We start from the raw sequence: 17,711 nt of genomic DNA, 5'->3' as shown, positions 1-17,711 counted from the left end.
TATGGGTTAGCTCTCTCCATGCTGTCTGATCTTGTATCATTTCTGCCAGTTTCCTTAAGCTCAATCCTGTGTCAGCTTTGATGGTGTCAAGCCAATGCGTTCTCTGGCAGCCTTGTCGCCTTTTGCCACTGATCACTCCTAGCATTGTGTCTTTCTCTAAGGAATTTGATCGCATCTCTTGAGTCCAGTGAATGCCTGGCATTCACACCAAAGAGTTCATCATGATCGTTGTTTCATCAGACCAGATAATTTTGTTTCTCATGGTCTGAGAGTCCTTCAGGTGCTTTTTGGCAAACTCCAGGTACAAAGTGGCTTCCATCTGGCCTCTCTACCATACAGGCCTGATTGATGGATTGCTACAGAGATTGTTGTCCTTCTAGAAGGTTCTCCACTCTCCAAAGAGGACCTCTGTAAGCTCTGACAGAGTGACCATCGGATTCTTGGTCACCTAGCTGATGAAGGCCCTTTTCTCTGATCACTCAGTTTAGATAGCCGGTCAGCTCTAGGAAGAGTCCTGGTGGTTTCAAACTGCTTCCATTTACAGATGGTGGAGGCCATTGTGCTCATTGGGACCTTCAAAGCTGCAGAAATGTTTCTGTAACATTCCCCAGATTTATGCCTCAAGACAATCCTGTCTCGAAGGTCTACAATTTCTTTGACTTTATGCTTGGTTTGTGCCCCGACATGAACGGTCAACTGTGGGACTTTATATAGGCTTCATGGCAAAGGCTGTGGGGAAAAATGAGGGTGTGTGAGGGTGTGTGTGTGTAATGATGTTATCCATTCAGTAGTTTCTGACCCTTAGCGATTCTATGGGTTAGCTCTCTCCATGCTGTCTGATCTTGTATCATTTCTGCCAGTTTCCTTAAGCTCAATCCTGTCAGCTTTGATGGTGTCAAGCCAATGCGTTCTCTGGCAGCCTTGTCGCCTTTTGCCACTGATCACTCCTAGCATTGTGTCTTTCTCTAAGGAATTTGATCGCATCTCTTGAGTCTGAGTCTGGCGATCTTGCCTTCCAGTGACATATCTGGTCTTATACGTTCCAATACTTCTTTGTTCGTCATTGTTGCTGTACATGGAATGCAAAGCAACCGTCGCCAGCACCACAACTCGATTGAGTCAATTTTTCTTCTATCTGCTTTTCTTAGGGTCCAACTTTCGCAGCCATACATGGTTATGGGGAAAACAATGGCATGAACCAGTCTACATTTGGTCGTAAAGCTAATGTCTTTGCTTTTCCATACTTGGTTCATGCTTACCATCGTGTTTCTGCCGAGGGTTATCCGACACCGAGGAAGGTGAATTCCTGCACACACTCAATCTTTTCATTGTCAACTGCCGTCTTCATATTGCCGTCATCTACTGTTGTCATGATCTTGGTCTTTTTGATATTCAGATGGAGGCTGAACTTTGCACTTTCATCTTTTATTATTTATTTATTTTATTTTTTTATTTATCATTTCATATTAATTATTAAATTGTACATGCACTTGTTAAAGTGAACCCAAAGTGAAAAAAAAACAACTGGTGAGATAAACAATTCCAATGGTCAGGCTTTGAAGGGATCTGTGCCACTGTGCAGACACAGATGTCTTGCGCACACCACCCACTCAGGCTCTGGTGAAAAAAGCGGAGCCCGATTAGGTCCATGCTACTGTGCATGCCATCAGTTTTGCGGAGGGGACACAGCTGGAATGGGCCAGTGGAGGAGGATGAGGGAAACCTCTGGATTATTCAGAGGCTTCCCTCTATTGAAGTGAGTATACATCGGGAGCACTTTTTTCCCTACAGGTACACTTTAAGGAAAAGGTACACTTTAGTTGAATAGTTGATATAACACATCATTCTTCTAGGGCTGCAGTTCTGCTTCACATCTCTTGTGTTGTATCAGTAATGTGAACACCGTTCGTAAGGGAGTATTTGGCTTCACAATATGTGACAGAAGGAAACTGCCAATGAGGAACATCTAATTATGACTGCATCTTTCCCTGATTGGTTTGATAAGGGCTTGAGATGCACAACAGTCTAACAGGCAATTCTGTGACCAGAGCCAGATTTGCAACTCAGAGGCCTGTAGGCACAGGCATTCTGGTGCCCTAAACTCCGCCCCTGAACACAGGCCACACCTCCAAGTAAAAGTATGCATAACTCTAACTCCTGCCTTAGTTCACTAACTGGCCTTAGAATCTTACACTCTAATTAATGTCTCATATCATTCTTAGTGACATGAGACAAGGAATAGGGTGTAAGCTTCTAAGGTCAGTGATCTAAGGAGGATGGGTCCGCCTCCCCCACATAAGGCCCCTGTAGGCACGTGCCTACAGTGCCTTATGGAAAATCCGGCCCTGCTTGTGACACCAACAACCTGATTTACTGAAGCCATGATAAACACTTATCCTTGGCGAATTCCAATGCACAGCAGCGTAGAGATTGAACGCCAGGCAGGCTGCTTTTGCTCTCCCCTAATTTCCTAATTACTGAACATGTGGAAACAAAATGATTGCCAGCGAAGCATATGCACTACTGTGGAGTTTTGTACTAGCTCCTATTATTTTTGAAGGAAAAGAGGCAGAAAATAATGTTGGTAGTAATTATGTAATTATGAAAGGCTTATTATGGAATAAATGTTTTGCTAGGAAAAAATTGCACAAAATTACACAGACGTAAATATTGATGTACATTGATGTGGTTCAGTGCAGGGGTGTGACTGTAGTGGATACTGGCAGCTGTGATTGCCTATGTACAGTGGGATATTGCCATGGGGTTCAGTAAGGTCACAAAACAGATTCTTGAAAATCTAAATCTTAAAAAGAAAATAAATAAACGTTTCAGTTCTTTTCACTGACATTTTTGCTATCAGTAAAACACCTGAAGACTTATGTTAATTACTGTAACCGTCTACAATCTTCTGTTACTTTAATTGTTTGAGCTAACAGATGCATCTGCTTAAAACAGGGACTTTTCTCTATCTCCTGTTTAAAGTGGAATTTTACTCCCAAACATAAAATTTCAGTAACTACTCTTAGTTACATAAAAGAACATTTGAAAGCATTCTGACCTAGTCCCTGTGTGTAATTTTTTTTATTTTCACTGCAGAGAGCAGTAGAAATTTGCTTATCTCTGGTGAAGGGAAATGGAAGAATCTCCCTGTACCTGTGTCTTCAATCTGCCCCCTCCCTCTGCTGAACAGACACAACACCCTGACAATAGCCAAGTCGCTTCAGGGCAGATTAACAGGGAGATTCTTGCCTTTGAGGGGCAGAGTGACACGGAGACTCTTGCCTTTGCTGATGATCAGAGATAATCAAGCTTCTGCTCTCTGCAGTGAAAATAAATGTTTTTGCACACAGGGCTACTACTGCTCTCTGCAGTGAAAATAAATGATTTCACACAGAGGTAATACTTGGGAATGCTTTCAAATGTTTTTATGTCACTATGAGTAGTTACTGAAATTTTAGTTTAGGGAGTATAAACCATTTTGCAAATCCTGCCTTCCCATAATAACTTAATGTGAATCTAGGCATGCTATACATGCAATAGACAGTTGTTAGCACAGACATGTAGGCTTGGCCTGGAATAGATGGGAGGAGCAGGACTCTCCATGCTGCATATGATTAATGTTGGACTGCAATTTTCAACCAGGGTTCCGCGTAATCCTAGAATTCCATGAGGAACCCTCCAGGGGTTCTGCTGCATTTTGCCACTTCCACGGGACAAAATAGTCCTGCCTTCCCCTTTTTTAGTGGGTCAAAGTAGTCCCATTATCGCTGATGCAACGGGTGGATTAATCTGATCTGTGTTGCATCACCAAGCTCTCTTATTGGGCTATTAAAACTATTTCTGGTGCATTTGAACTTACCAGTGGTGGCAGCATGAGTGAAGGACAGCAAAAAGATAGATCGGAATACAGAGGAGGAAAATAATAATTGGAAATAACAATCAAATCATTTGTATAGCACTTTTCTCCTGTCGGACTCAAAGCGCTCAAGAGCTGCAGCCACTGGGACACGCAGAAGAGGCCACCCTGCAGTGTTATGGAGTCTTGCCTTGAAGGGCTTACTGAATAGGTACTGACCCCAGTCAGGATTTGAACCCTGGTCTCTCCTGTCAAAGGCAGTGCCCTTAACTAGTACACTATCCAGAAAGAAGATGTGACGAGGCAGCATGGAGGCCCAAGTATGATTTAGCAATGAACACAGTGGAGGAGAAGATGCAAGGGCAGCAGGAGAGAGGAAGCACGGAGGTGAAGACGCATGGGAAAGAAGAGAAGATAGAGGCAGATCCTGAGGATGGTGAGTATGCATGGCTGCATTACTGTGGCTGAAAGCTGCACTTAATATCTGGGAGGCAATGGCTGCACTACTGTGCGGGAAAGCTGCACTTAAATCACTGTGGGGGTACTTTTGGAGGGTAAAGATTGCACTTAATGTCTGTGGGGGCAATGGCTGTACTAAATCTCTTTGGTGGTAAGGGCTGCACTTAATCACTGTGAAGGTAATGGCTGCATTTCATATCCGTGGGGCAAATGGATGCACTTAATGTATGTGGGAGTAATTCATTTATGTGGGGATGCATTTCATATATATGGGGGTTGTTGCTGCTTTTCATATGTGGGTGGTGATTGCGGCATTCATATGTGGGAATGATTGCTGTAAAAAGGTTGAGAAAGGCTGCAGTAGAGAATAGCTGGGAAAACCAAACCATATCCAACTGTGTCCCCATCTTCCACCAATGTGAATGTTGCAAGTGTGAGTTACAGGAACAAGTGGGAACACTAACATGTGTAAACCAAGACCCCTATATTACCACACTGACTATGAAGATATCACTTTCACCTGTGCTCTTTGCATGAAATCCTAGAAGCTTCTGTTTTTATGACATCATGCAATCAAGAAGATGACATCATAATTATGGCAGCAGCGTTTCAATACCTTACATCTTCTCACACTTGCGCTCTATCTGCATTTATATTGTGCTAAAGACATCTAAATGCAAATGTAATCGTTGAGGAATGTGACCGCTCTTTGTGTCAGGAAACCATCAACTTAAATTCTCCGATTCCAGCAATCATCACCATTAATTCACTGTGACTGGTGCTTTCCATTAAGATATCAAATGACTCTGCTGGTCTCTACTCGGAAAACAAAATATGCAGGGATTCAAGTGCAGAAATCTGAGCCATCGCGCATCATAAATATGGGATTCAATAAGAGAGCAAATATGATTAGAGCGAAGGATAATATACAGAATTTCATCCATGCAGGCAATCTGTTTGCACAGATATTAGGTATTATTCCCGCAGAGACTTTTTTAAACATTAATATCCAATCACTGTGAGGCCTAACAAAGAAAAATAATCATAATAATGCTGTCTTATTCCACCACTGCTTTTCCCATGTTAAATAATCTATATTAAATTGAGATGTTTGAAAACAAATTTAAATATTACCACCACGTTACAACATTGATTTCTCCTGCCGATATATGGAGATAATAAAATAAAGCCATATAATAAAGAAGCCTTAGATCGTCCTATTAGGCATTCTGCACCATAATAGATAGTCACTGGTGGCCTCTTCTTTATAGCTCATTTACACACTTATAATAGAGAAGATTTCTGGAAAGTAAAGCACCAGGTACATTTAGAAGCATTGCGGATTAACCCCACCGTGAGATACATATTACTGATATTTAAAACATTGGTAATAGCTACACGTCCTCCCTTCCTCACACTAACCTCTCCTCCTAATAGGGCAAAGGGGGATTACAGCTGGCCAGAATCCCCCCTCAGACCAGGGCCAGTGCAGTGTCTGGGGACAGGCACAAGGTAAGACACCAGAATATTTGCAGGCAGCTCACAGCACTGCCCCCTTTCTTTCCCTGCTACAGTTGACTTTGGATGTAGCAGCAGCGTACAGAGCATGCAGCAGCTCTGGGGAACTTAACAGAGTCAGGTATGAGCACAGTCCTGCTGTGTGAATGCTTCACTTTCCCCTTCATTAGCAATGTCGGCTGTCCTCATTATTATCTGCATCCAAACTGCTCCTGATCAATCCTACTGTCGATCGGGAGCAGATCGGACATTTAGGAAATAATTGTCAGATCCTTTCAAGTGGATGGGAAATTGCATTGTGTACCCACCATGATGTCCTATTATATTATTATACTGTATTGTGTGTGGCTGAGGGAGACCTTTCAGGAATCCCCCCTTGAAAATCCTGGGTTTGCCCCTGCTCCTGACGCCTAAGGCCTCATTTACACTATACGTGTGCATTTCGGCAGCGCATATAGGGCTTGATTCACAAAAATGTGATAACTCAGTTATCATTCCTAAAAGCTTTGCACGTGCAAACTAGGGTGCTAAGTAGTTTAACCATGCAAACTACTTAGCACCGTAGTTAGCATGTGCAAACTACTTAGTACAGTAGTTAGTACGTGCAAATTACTTAGCACCGTAGTTAGAACGTGCAAAGCACATTAGCACCCTAGTTAGCACGTGCAAACTATGGTGCTAAGTAGTTTGCACATGCAAAGTGTTAGCACACCAGTGAAAAGCCACTTTGCACGTGCTAACATGCTTTGCACGTGCTAACTAGGGTGCTAAGTAGTTTGCACTTGCAAACTATTTAGCACCCTAGTTAGCACGTGCAGAGTGGCTTTTCACTGGTGTGCTAACACTTTGCACGCTTTAGTGAATCAAGCCCATGGTGTGTGACACACAAGAACATCAGAAGTGCATAGACCACACTTCTGACATTCAGACTATATGCGCTGCTCATCGTATTGCTGCACACATTTTCGGCAAAGTGCAGCGCTGATTCCATTCACTGTAATGAATGGGACCAGCAGCTCATCACACAGCCATCTGCATTGCCTAATGTGAGCGGCACATGTTCTTGCTTGCATGTGAGCGGCACATGTTCTTGCTTGCATGCTATATGTGTATTGACAAAGTTGTCTACTTTTAACATTCGATACTCACGATGTCCTGTAAGTGACCAGAATTAGCCTTGAACCAATTAAACATTATTTTTATATATAATTGACACAAAAGACTCACTTCTGTTTTATTTGCTGCTTCAACTTTTTTCACTGGTTGAACATGAGGAACTCTGCCAGAGCACTCACCTCTATAGCTTCATATGACTCTAACATTGTTATTATAGTTAATCCGTTTAAATGAATGTAAGGTATACTATTTATATATTACCCTGTCCATATATGGTGTCAGTGCTTCCTTAGCTTCATCACAAAGTGGACACGGATCCTGCAAGTGAGAGGGACAAATAAGGGCATCATTAAGTTAGACGGCACAGAAAAGACAGCCATCAGTTCAAATGTTTTCTATGTTAGCTAAAAGAGTGAAAAAAATACTCAGACCAAAAAGAACATAACGAAAAGGCACTTTGTGCAGCTCCTTCACAGGAAAGTAGCTGATTACAGATTACTTTACTGTTCCACAAACCTGTCAAAAATGTGCCCTATGTTCACCCATGCATTGTAATAGTCTCTCAATAAAGCAGTGATCACATAGCTGAGCTGCAATAATGGCCATACATGGAACAATCTAAACAAACAATTGATCTGAACAATAGATAAGTAAATCTAGAGCTGAATACTCACCTGATGATGGATCGGGAAACCTTACAGCAAAGCCTCCCAACTGTATGAAGTTCCCCAATCCATCTTCCTGCCTGCAGGACGAAGCGACTCCACATGAAAGCACACGACAGGTGTGAGCGAGAGTTCAACGATCGCAGGAGTTGTTTTAAAGATCCGATTCGCCGTGACGCTCGTTCGCCGATTTGCCGTGACGCTCGTTATCGCCACACATTGCTATCTGGGGATAAAGCAAGGGTCCCAGAGGAGAAAAAATCTGGAGCCACTCTAGACAACACCATGGGTATGATGCACTAAAGTAGGGTAAAGTTGCTGTGTACCAGGAGTGCATGCCAGTTTTTACCAATGCTAGCGCAGACGGAGCACCAGCTGTTAACCCATTAGCGTGCCTCTAGTGGCTCCAGATTTTGTCCAGAGTGTTGTCCAGAGTGGCTCCATATCATGCGTTACTGCACGCATTGGTATGGTAACATGCAGAGCCGGGACAAGGTCCTCCAGCACCCAAGGCTGAGACACCAAAGTGCGCCCCTCCATCCCTCCCACCCCAGCAGTCACACACTGATTGCTATTAGACTAAGAGGGCCACAGGGCCCACAACCTCCCCAACACCTTAATATCTAGTTATCTGGCTTGTAGTCACTGCTATGTATCCCCTTTTCTTATTTCTTTCTGCTTCATACACAATTAGGAATGACAGCTGAATGAATTGTGCGCCCCCTCCAACACTGCGCCCTGAGGCTGGAGCCTCTCCAGCCTATGCCTCGGCCCGGCCCTGGTAACATGTATTAACATAGCAGTGTGGGCATTGACCCAGTAACTTGCTTTGCGCTAATGGGTAATGGTTGGTGCTCCACCTGCGCTACCAAGTGCCATGTGCTCCCTGTTCACTGAATTTTTACCGTACTTTAGTGCATCAAGCCTTATTTGTGGTGATCAAACTAATCACATATTTGTAAATATTGTAATCTCTATTTTATGCTGATTGCTACAGAAAAGTGTCTATCACAGATTACCTGTGATCACTTATAAAAGTGAAGATCATTGAAGCTGATCCCCATTTTTATAAATATAGCTATTTATTTAAATACAAATATTGCCAACATCGGGTCATCTTCATGAAATAGCATTACTGGAGGGGAGCTTTTATTTGGCAGCAATCACTAAGGAGGAGCTGGTGAGTAAGAAATTCAGTTTTCCTGTGGTGACAAGAGGCAGCAACAAAGGTGAGATAACACCCTCTGATGTGGCCCACCCATACACAAGGCCAAAACTGACTTTTGTACTTGCCCACTCATCCCTAGTAATCACATGTATCTTCCACTAGAGAAGCTGACTTGCTGTCTATTCCCAGACAGAGTTTTCTCCTGCCATGTCATTGGTCAGTCCTCTGGCTACATTACATTTTTAATATCATGTTACTGGTACTAGCCAATAGGAGCCAGCAGCAACAGAGAGAATGACCCTGCATATGGCAGTGATGTCTTCTGTGCAAGGAAACACTGGCTGTTTATATTGCAAATGCTTCAATAAGCAGCTATGCGGAATGAACTGTAAAGAGCGGATTCATTGAAGCTTTATGAATAAAGCAGCCTCCAGACAACGATCCAGGGATGTCAGGATCTCATACGATCTCCTCCCATCCCGGCAACCGCCACCTGAACCTTCTCCCATCAGGTTGCCATTTCAGGACCATTTCCACCAGGAATTCCAGGCACAGAAACTCTTCCCCCAAGCTGTCCTGGCCGTACACCTACCCCCCCCCCCCCCCACACACACACACACACTCACACACTCAAATAGCTTATTCAAAGTAAAACATAGGCCTATACCTGAGGAAGTGGGATAACACCCACAAAGCGCGTTGCATAAAAGTGTGGAGTACGCCGAATAAATAATTTTTTCTGTGAATTTACACTGTTGTGTCTATTTGGGGAAGGTAAGTCCACCACTACCTCCCTATTTTAAATGTTTTTTACTATTTTAACCTGAATTGGCGCCTCTGTTCTTTACATTGCATTAGCCTCTATATTTGTTTCACGTCTGTGTTTCTTTAAATGTAACTTTTATGGTAAATTAAAACTATTTTGTTTACAAAGTAATTCACAATCCAGCATCTACATGTCCACTCCCCACCTGAACAACAAGAGAAAAAAACCTAAATAAATAAAGCAGAACCATCGCAGTTTCCCAAGATGAGATGGGCTGTTTGATAGCGGAAACTTGATGGTATTTTGTGGCTGTTTATCATTTGGAGATTGAGTGTTTCAGAATAGAAATTATTTATAGATGTATAAAAAGGTTGTCAGCATAGCAAACTCCATTTTTCATCCGATACGATGTTGTCATGCTCTGCCAATTTAGCTCTGCTTATTTAAATTTCAATCTCAGGCAGCAGAAAAATGGATTTATTTCCCTCTGATTACAGCCCATTACAGTTATAAGTCAAGAGAAGATTAGAATGCAGAGCCAATCTTTTCGTCATGTGTATATATGACAAGAGTATAAAGAAGAAGAAAAAATAAAAATAGAGAAATTATACAAAGGCTTGTGCTTCAGTGAATGATATAAATAGCATAATCTGATTTACTCCAGGAAACGAACATTTTTATAAAGCCTTCATCAGAGTTGACAACAAAGTGCCCTGTTCTAAGTTCAATAATGGACAACTAACCGTTGTGCAGAGCTGGTCTTCAAAAACTGAACTCAAGCTACATACTGGAAGATGGATCAGGAACCCCACAGTGATGCAACCCAATGAATTAGCGTTCCCCAATACATCTTGACATATGACTATGACTTCAGTAGGGATATGTAAGTCAGTGGCATGAATAATTCAGTGTATTCTGTAAAGATGTCATTGGCATGCCAATGAATAACAATAATAATATAGGATTATTGCTATATGCTGGGTTTCTTTCTTTAGCTATGCTAAAGTTGTATAACTCTTTCATACTTCACTGGTACTCAAACTGCGGTGTAATTTAATGCTATTACAATTATCTTTCAAGCTCTGTACACTAATGTGAATGTATCCATGTTTTCACCCTTTTTTCTCTGTGCAGTAAGTACTTAAAGGACAACTGAAGCGATAGGGATATGGAGGCTGGCATATTTATTTTGTTTTAAGCAATACCAGTTGCCTGGCAGCCCTGCTGCTCCCGATTCTGACATTATTGGCAGATCTGACAAGATTAGCTGCATGTTGGTTTCTGGTGTTATGTAGACACTTCTGCAGCCAAAGAGATCAACAGGACAGCCAGGCAACTGGTATTGTTCAAAAAAGATATATATAGCAGCCTTCATATTCTTCTCACATCAGCTGTCCTTTAATTTGTGCAAGTGTGTTCACAGCTGCAGGAAGCCATATCAAATATCTGCTCACAGCCCATGTACAGAGTGACATACATTTCACTGGGGCAATGAGAGGTAAGAGACAGAGCAAACAAACAGGCTGTCATGTGTACAAACACTACTGAAATCTTTGTTCACACCCATCCCACACCAATGCAGGGGTGCACTGTATACAACCCCAAGGCACTCACAGTACCCGTACTTTCCATACCCTTAGACACTTAATGCCCACCCACACTAACCTCCCCAGTACATTTCCACACCCCTTCACACCATTTCACACATTTCCAAAGTATAGACTTTGCAAATCTATCAGCTGAACAAAACAAATCACATGCTTCTCCATAATTTTCCTTGACATGACCACGACTGCTGCTTGGTAAGTACAATATTTAGAGACACCCTGTGGGGATTTGGGAACACTTTTTCAATAATTGTATACTGCAATTGTAGCACATTGTTCACGGTAAACGTTGTCGTGCTACAGTAGAGGCTAGGTTAGCTTGTCTAATATCTCTGCATCGATCTGAATTTTTTTTTTCATTTCCTTTGTTGTTTGACCTATGCTTTATCGTGTGGATATTTAATTAAATAGCTGACATTCTTCATATTACAATTAATTGAAAAGTTAAAGATGAAACTTCTTACCAGAAGAAAGACATGTAAATACTTTATTAGCCAAAGCCGACTAACTCTCCTTTAGCAATAGGTGTCAATTTTTTAAAATGTACTGTGCACCCAATGACTGGACTCTACCAATCTCCATCTGTGCGGTTGTTGTTGTTCAGTCACTATTGAGTCATGTCGGCCACCCCATTGACCACAGCACACCAGTACCCTCTATCCTCTACTGTCTCTCAAAGCTTGTCCAAGCTCATGTTTGTTGCTTCTATACCTATCCTCATTCTCTTCCGTCACCTTCTCCTTTTTGCCCTCGATCTTTTCCAGCATCAGTGTTATCTTCAATGAATCCTGCTGTCTCATAATCCAATTCAATTCACTTTTTCACTAAGTTTTCTCATTGGTGATATTTTTACATCTTATCAATAAAATGCCCTTTAAGCCATCAGCAAGCAAGAACATACTAAGAATAATTTTGACAGTACTTTTTCACCAACGTTTTGGTACTTTTTCAATTGCAAAGTGCTGAAAAAAAGTATTTTAAACAGAGGGTGAAAATTATCTTCTCGAAGAAAAAATGAATTGTATCAGGCCTTATGTGTCCAAAGTATTTCAGCTTCAGCATTGCTTCTTTCACTGAACATGCAGTGTTAAAGAGAAACTCCAACCAAGAATTGAACTTTATCCCAATCAGTAGCTGATACCCCCTTTTACATGAGAAATAGTATGATTTTCACAAACAGACCATCAGGGGGCGCTGTGTGACTAATTTTGTGCTGAAACCCCTCCCACAAGAGGCTCTGAATACCGCGGTACTCTGGGCAAACTGCCACAATGTAACAATGTTCACAGACAGGAAATGGCTGTTTAAAGCTGTCTGTAACAGCCAGAGCAGCTAGAAACAGCTACTTAACTTGCCCACAGTAACAATGTCACCATGTAATACATGTCAGAATGTGAATCTGGGAGAGGAAAGATTTTACAATGAGCAAACACTGACTAAATCATTTATACTTAATTATTGTAAAAATGAAGCACTTTTTTTATTAAATTATTTTCACTGGAGTTCCTCTTTAAGGTGGCCATACATCGCTCAGGAATCAGCTACTGTTCACATGTCATTCGATCCGACTCTGAATCGATTTTTGCATTCAGAGCATGGAGACACAACATCAGTCAGATTGAATGTGAATCGCATAGGATATCATTTGTAGTGTGTGTGTCACTAGTCGATCAACTTTCGATCAACCATACTGAAGTTGATTCCTTAAAGTTGATCGCTTTGTCGATTAAATCACAATCACTAGATGTATGGCTAGCTTTAATTTCTTTAAGGATTGACTCATTGGATCTTATTCTTGCAGTCCATGGGACTCTCAAAAAGCACCACAATTTAAAGGCGTTGATTCCTTAGTGTTCAGCCTTACTTATGGTCCAACCCTACATTACCACTGTTCAAATCTTGCAAGAAGACATCTCTGCTTTTTATTACATTGTCCAAGTTTCTTATTGCTTTCCTTCTAAAGAGTAAATGGCCCGTATGCAATTTACTTTTTCTCCTGTATTTTCTCCTAGGAGATAATTTTTCATTGTCTATTTAAAATAACTTTTCAGCACTTTGCAACTGAAAAAGTACCAAAATGAAGGTGACAAAATACTATCAAAATTATTCAGAGTATTTTATTGCTTGCTGGTGGTTTAAAAGGCATTTTATTGACAATTTTGAAAATATCACCTAGTATGCATATGGGCCAATGTCTTTTAATTTCATGGCTGCATTCTCTGTCTGCAGTGATCTATGAGCTCAAGAACACAATGGGGTTGATTACGGCTGCTATTTGCCAATAACGGGCATCCCACTTGTCCCGCCCTTTCCCCCTTCGGGTACAGTCACTTTAAAGGACGTGATCCTCGCACTTTGATAGGCCCAATAGGCTGCCTGCCAAGTAAAGTTACTAGTGCTCACTATGCTGCACTACAGCAGCATAGCGTGCGCTCCTGTCACTGGGGTTAATCGCACGCGCTATGCAGCCACTAGCGCACGTAGCGTGCAGACTCTTCAAATTAAGGCACGCTGATGACATATGACGTGTAACAGGAGGTTAATCACGCTATTTCTGTTTCTGAATCAACCCTAAAGTCTGATACGGCTTCCATCTCTTTCCCCTATTTATGCTGTGTGTGTGTGGGGGGGGGGTTTGGGTCATGATGCCAAGATCTTAGGCTACGTTTACATCTACCTAGCGCAGATGGCCGTGCAATCCGAACACAGCGCATACGATTGTACGCCATCCGCGCCGCTGCCCTGCTGATCCCATCCATAGACAGTGATGGGATCAGCTCTGCGGTGCGGGCAAAATGCAGGCAGCAGTATGCGAGCGCTTCCCAGCACATCCTACTGCTGCGCAGCGCAGTAGATGTGAACGTGTAACGATCGGTGTAGAGAGGATCTGATTACCGATGATCTGCAGTATCACCGAGAATACAGATATATACCAGATTATTGATGATCTGCAGTATCACCGATAATCAGATATATCTCTAACCTCTTAACACCTGAGCAATATGAGTGTTTGGTGCAACAGTAATACTTTGAGGAGAGCCTCCATATAGAGGGTGCAAGGCAGTAAGAGATACTGCCTTGAGAGAACAGGCTCCTTCCAAAGGCCTGAGGCTCCCCAAGGGCAGGAGTCAGGCTGGGAGTGGGAAGGACCAGAGTATGAGTGACACCAATGGTGGAGTGTCACTGACAGATCTGTGAACTATCTCTAAACAGAGGAGATAGTTCTCGAGGTCGGACAAGCCAGGTCGGCAACAGACAGACAGATCAGATACAGAGGAAAGAGACTGATACGGAATCCTAAGGCAAGCAAGGTTTGGCAACGGAGTATCAGATATAGCGAAGTACCAAATCAGAGATCAGAAGAGAGGTCAGGAAAAGCAGAAGGTCATAACAAATAATCAACAATTGTCTAGTCTAAAGGTGTGAGCTCCTTGATCATCAACACCCTGGAACTAGTCTGAAGATATAACAGGATGGTAAAAGCTAATTCCTAGTCTTGGGTGTGAGCTCCATAGTCATCAATACCCTGGAACTAGTCTGAAGAATAACACAGATAATATACAGTATTCCTAATCTGGGGTGTGAGGTCCATGATCATCAACACCCTGGAACTGGTCTAGAGAATAACACAAATGATATACAGAATTCCTAATCTGAGGTGTGAGGTCCTTGGGCTGACTCCCTTCTGGCTGTCATAAAAGCTCTGCCTCTCAGCGCGCGCGCGTCCTTCTGAACCTGTGTGGATTATCAGTCCCAGCCACACCAGACCTGTGCTGCAAACCATCCGCTGTGCTGAGCGCGGAACCAGCCGCACCGCTATCAGAGCATGCGGCGGTTCCTCCGCGTTCAGCCATACTGCCAGATGTAGGCCTATGCATGCAAACCGCCGCGTCGGACGCGGAATCCGCCGCCTTGTTCTCAGGACATGCGGCGGTTTCTCCGCGTTCAGTCATGCTAGCAGATGCAGGCCCACGCGCGCAACCTGCCGTGCTGGACGCGGAATCAGCCGCCTTGCTCTGAGCACCCGCGGCGGCTTTTCCGCGTTTTCTCACAGAACGGTAGAAGAGCGGTCTATGCCCTTCTGCCGTTCCTGCATTTCAGCACATCATACGCGCTTCCAAATGTGCACAGAAGCGCATATGATCTGAACGAGGCCTTGTTTTTTTTTAATGTTGAGCCTTAAGCCAACTCTTGCACTCTCCTCTTTCACACATATCTGTACGGTAGAGGTCTACATTAACATGGTAAACAAAGATGCTAAAAACTAGAAATTGGCCCCTTAACAGGAAAATGTTCTAGGTAGCCACATTTCAACTACTGATGGCCATATGTTAACAGGCCTCTAATAAAACCCACAGAAAGGAAAACATATTCACTTGTTTATTATTTAGCCGTACCCACCTGCATACTTGTGGCTGTTGTTGTTGCCACCATGTTGTGAAGTCACACAAGTTGCAGTGGGCGTATATAAAGAAACCTCTGCATCACTTCAGAGATGCAACTGTTCAACATATTGGGGCAGCCCACAGGAACACTGGCCTTATTTATTGTATTTAGATGGGGTACCAGACCACGGAAACTTCAGCAGCTGACACAGGAGACCTGGGTTTGAATATTGGCTCTTGCTGTTCAGTAAGCTGCACCTATTCAGTTAGGAGACCTTGGGCTAGACTCCCTAACACTGCTCCCGCCTACTGAGCACACCCTAGTGGCAGCAGTGCAAGCGCTTTGAGTCTGCCAGGAGGAAAGCGCAATATAAATGTTATCTGTTTCTCAGCCTTTCTTATTGACAAAGTGGTTTACCAACTACTATCTATATATGTATGTTGTATGTGTTTATATTATCTTTGCATGGCCATATAGTGTAGTACAACTGGTAATTAGGTTGTGTGTTAATAAGCGAGTTGCTTTTGATCTGTATAGTTGATGTTTTGATGTTAACTGGACGTCAGTGTTTCTCTTTGACCATTATACTGGTAATTTTATATGGAGGATACTTTCTTTAATTGCTATAAGTTGTATGCTTTCCATTTACCCCTTCTGTTCATTATGACCGCCAGCCAGCTACTGCTTACACTTTTAATTAAGCAGCATATTGACCATTTTTGGTATCTGCTCTGCAGTGCTGCAATAGTGCATTGAGACTTCATATTGTAAGTGCTATACATGTCTTGGAATTCATTATACATTTTATTCATCATGTTACTTTTGTCATTGCAATTACCAATTCTGTATTTTGTATCACTTCTGTATTTTGCCTCCAATTCTGTATTTTGTATATTGGTGTATTCGATTTGTCTGTATTATCATGTACCCCATGTTCGTTTCATACTGTGTTCAGCTCCACGGGATACGTTGGCGCTTTATATATCTCACTAATATTATACATGTGAAAGTTTGTGGATGTTTGTTACTCAAACACGCAACAATGACTGGACGGATCTGAATGAAATTCGGTACACACATAGTGCATTACCTGGAATAACATATAGGATACTTTTTATCCCCGTAATCAAAATGTGGGTGGAGACAAATACAAATTTCACTGGGAAAATGTAAACTGCAGCCTTTCTTACACTGCTAATGGTAGGGTTATCAAAGCTCTCACAGTTGGTCACTGGGTGACTGGGATTAATATTCAGAAAAGTGGGTGAAGCCTACAAAATTCACCTATTGATTTTCTTGGGGAATATTTAATTGCTGTCATTCTTGCACTGTTAATGGAACAAGCCTCAAACCTGGTACAGTTGGTCACTGGGGTTCAAATTCAGAGAAGGGGGTGGAGCCACAAAGAGCCAATCAGATTTGTTTCATTTGAATGCAGAAATCCACTTGAGCAGGCACCATCAACGTATAAATAAGCTCTTTATTGATCACATGGATTAAAAGCAGTCAAACAACGACAGACCGCTGTTTCGGGCCTCATGCCCTTTGTCAAGTTGTCAAGAAACTGCAATACATTAAAAACTCCATTCCCACACAATATATAGCCAATGCCCACTTATCAGAGTGCAGTGTTTCAAAACATCCAATCAGATGACGCCATCTCACAGGAGGACCTGATGGGAAACTTACAGGACACGCTTAGTCCCTCCCATCGTTATACAATATACTCATAGTATCTACAAAGTGACAAAAGATAATACACAATAGATAATAAACAACAGAGCATGCCATGTATCTCACCTGCACTGACACAGAGGTACCGCGCTTCAGCCGCCATGTAAAGCACACACAGCGCTGTCCGAATGGACCCAGGCTGCCGACCAATCAGCTTTATGGCTGGTATGGTCGCGACCAATAAGGGGAAAGAAAGTCCGTGCTAGTGTTGCTCAGAAGCCGCCGACCAATCAGCAAAGCTTCATCCTACCCCGCGACCAATAAGGGGAAAGAACGTCCGTACTAGAGTTACTCAGAAGCCGCCGACCAATCAGCGAAGCTTCATCCTGCCTGGCGACCTATGGACGCTAAGCTAGGAGTCCTCTGATGTAACCCAAAGCAGCCGTAGAGCGCCGACCAATCAGCTGTACACCGGCTCGGCGGTCATAATAGAGGA

The 17,711-nt window shown here is 42.7% G+C and overlaps 1 protein-coding gene across 3 annotated transcripts in view; it reads right to left on the bottom strand.

Annotated features, from left to right (window-relative positions):
• C1H5orf63 (chromosome 1 C5orf63 homolog) overlaps nt 1-17,711 on the bottom strand; it is a 132,267-nt gene that overhangs the window by 33,059 nt on the left and 81,497 nt on the right. For 2 of the 3 annotated variants that reach the window (XM_068271651.1, XM_068271653.1), the window contains exon 3: nt 7,211-7,267. The exons of the other annotated variant lie outside the window; for it this stretch is intronic. In XM_068271651.1, coding sequence (XP_068127752.1) covers nt 7,211-7,267 — 57 coding nt within the window. The remainder of the gene's footprint in view (nt 1-7,210; nt 7,268-17,711) is intronic. 3 annotated transcript variants of the gene reach the window in all.

Source organism: Hyperolius riggenbachi, chromosome 1 (genome assembly GCF_040937935.1).
Source record: "Hyperolius riggenbachi isolate aHypRig1 chromosome 1, aHypRig1.pri, whole genome shotgun sequence".
Taxonomy (NCBI): Eukaryota; Metazoa; Chordata; class Amphibia; order Anura; family Hyperoliidae; genus Hyperolius; species Hyperolius riggenbachi.
The sequence above is the reverse complement of the archived record's forward strand: the minus strand, read 5'-3'. Positions and strand labels throughout refer to the sequence as shown.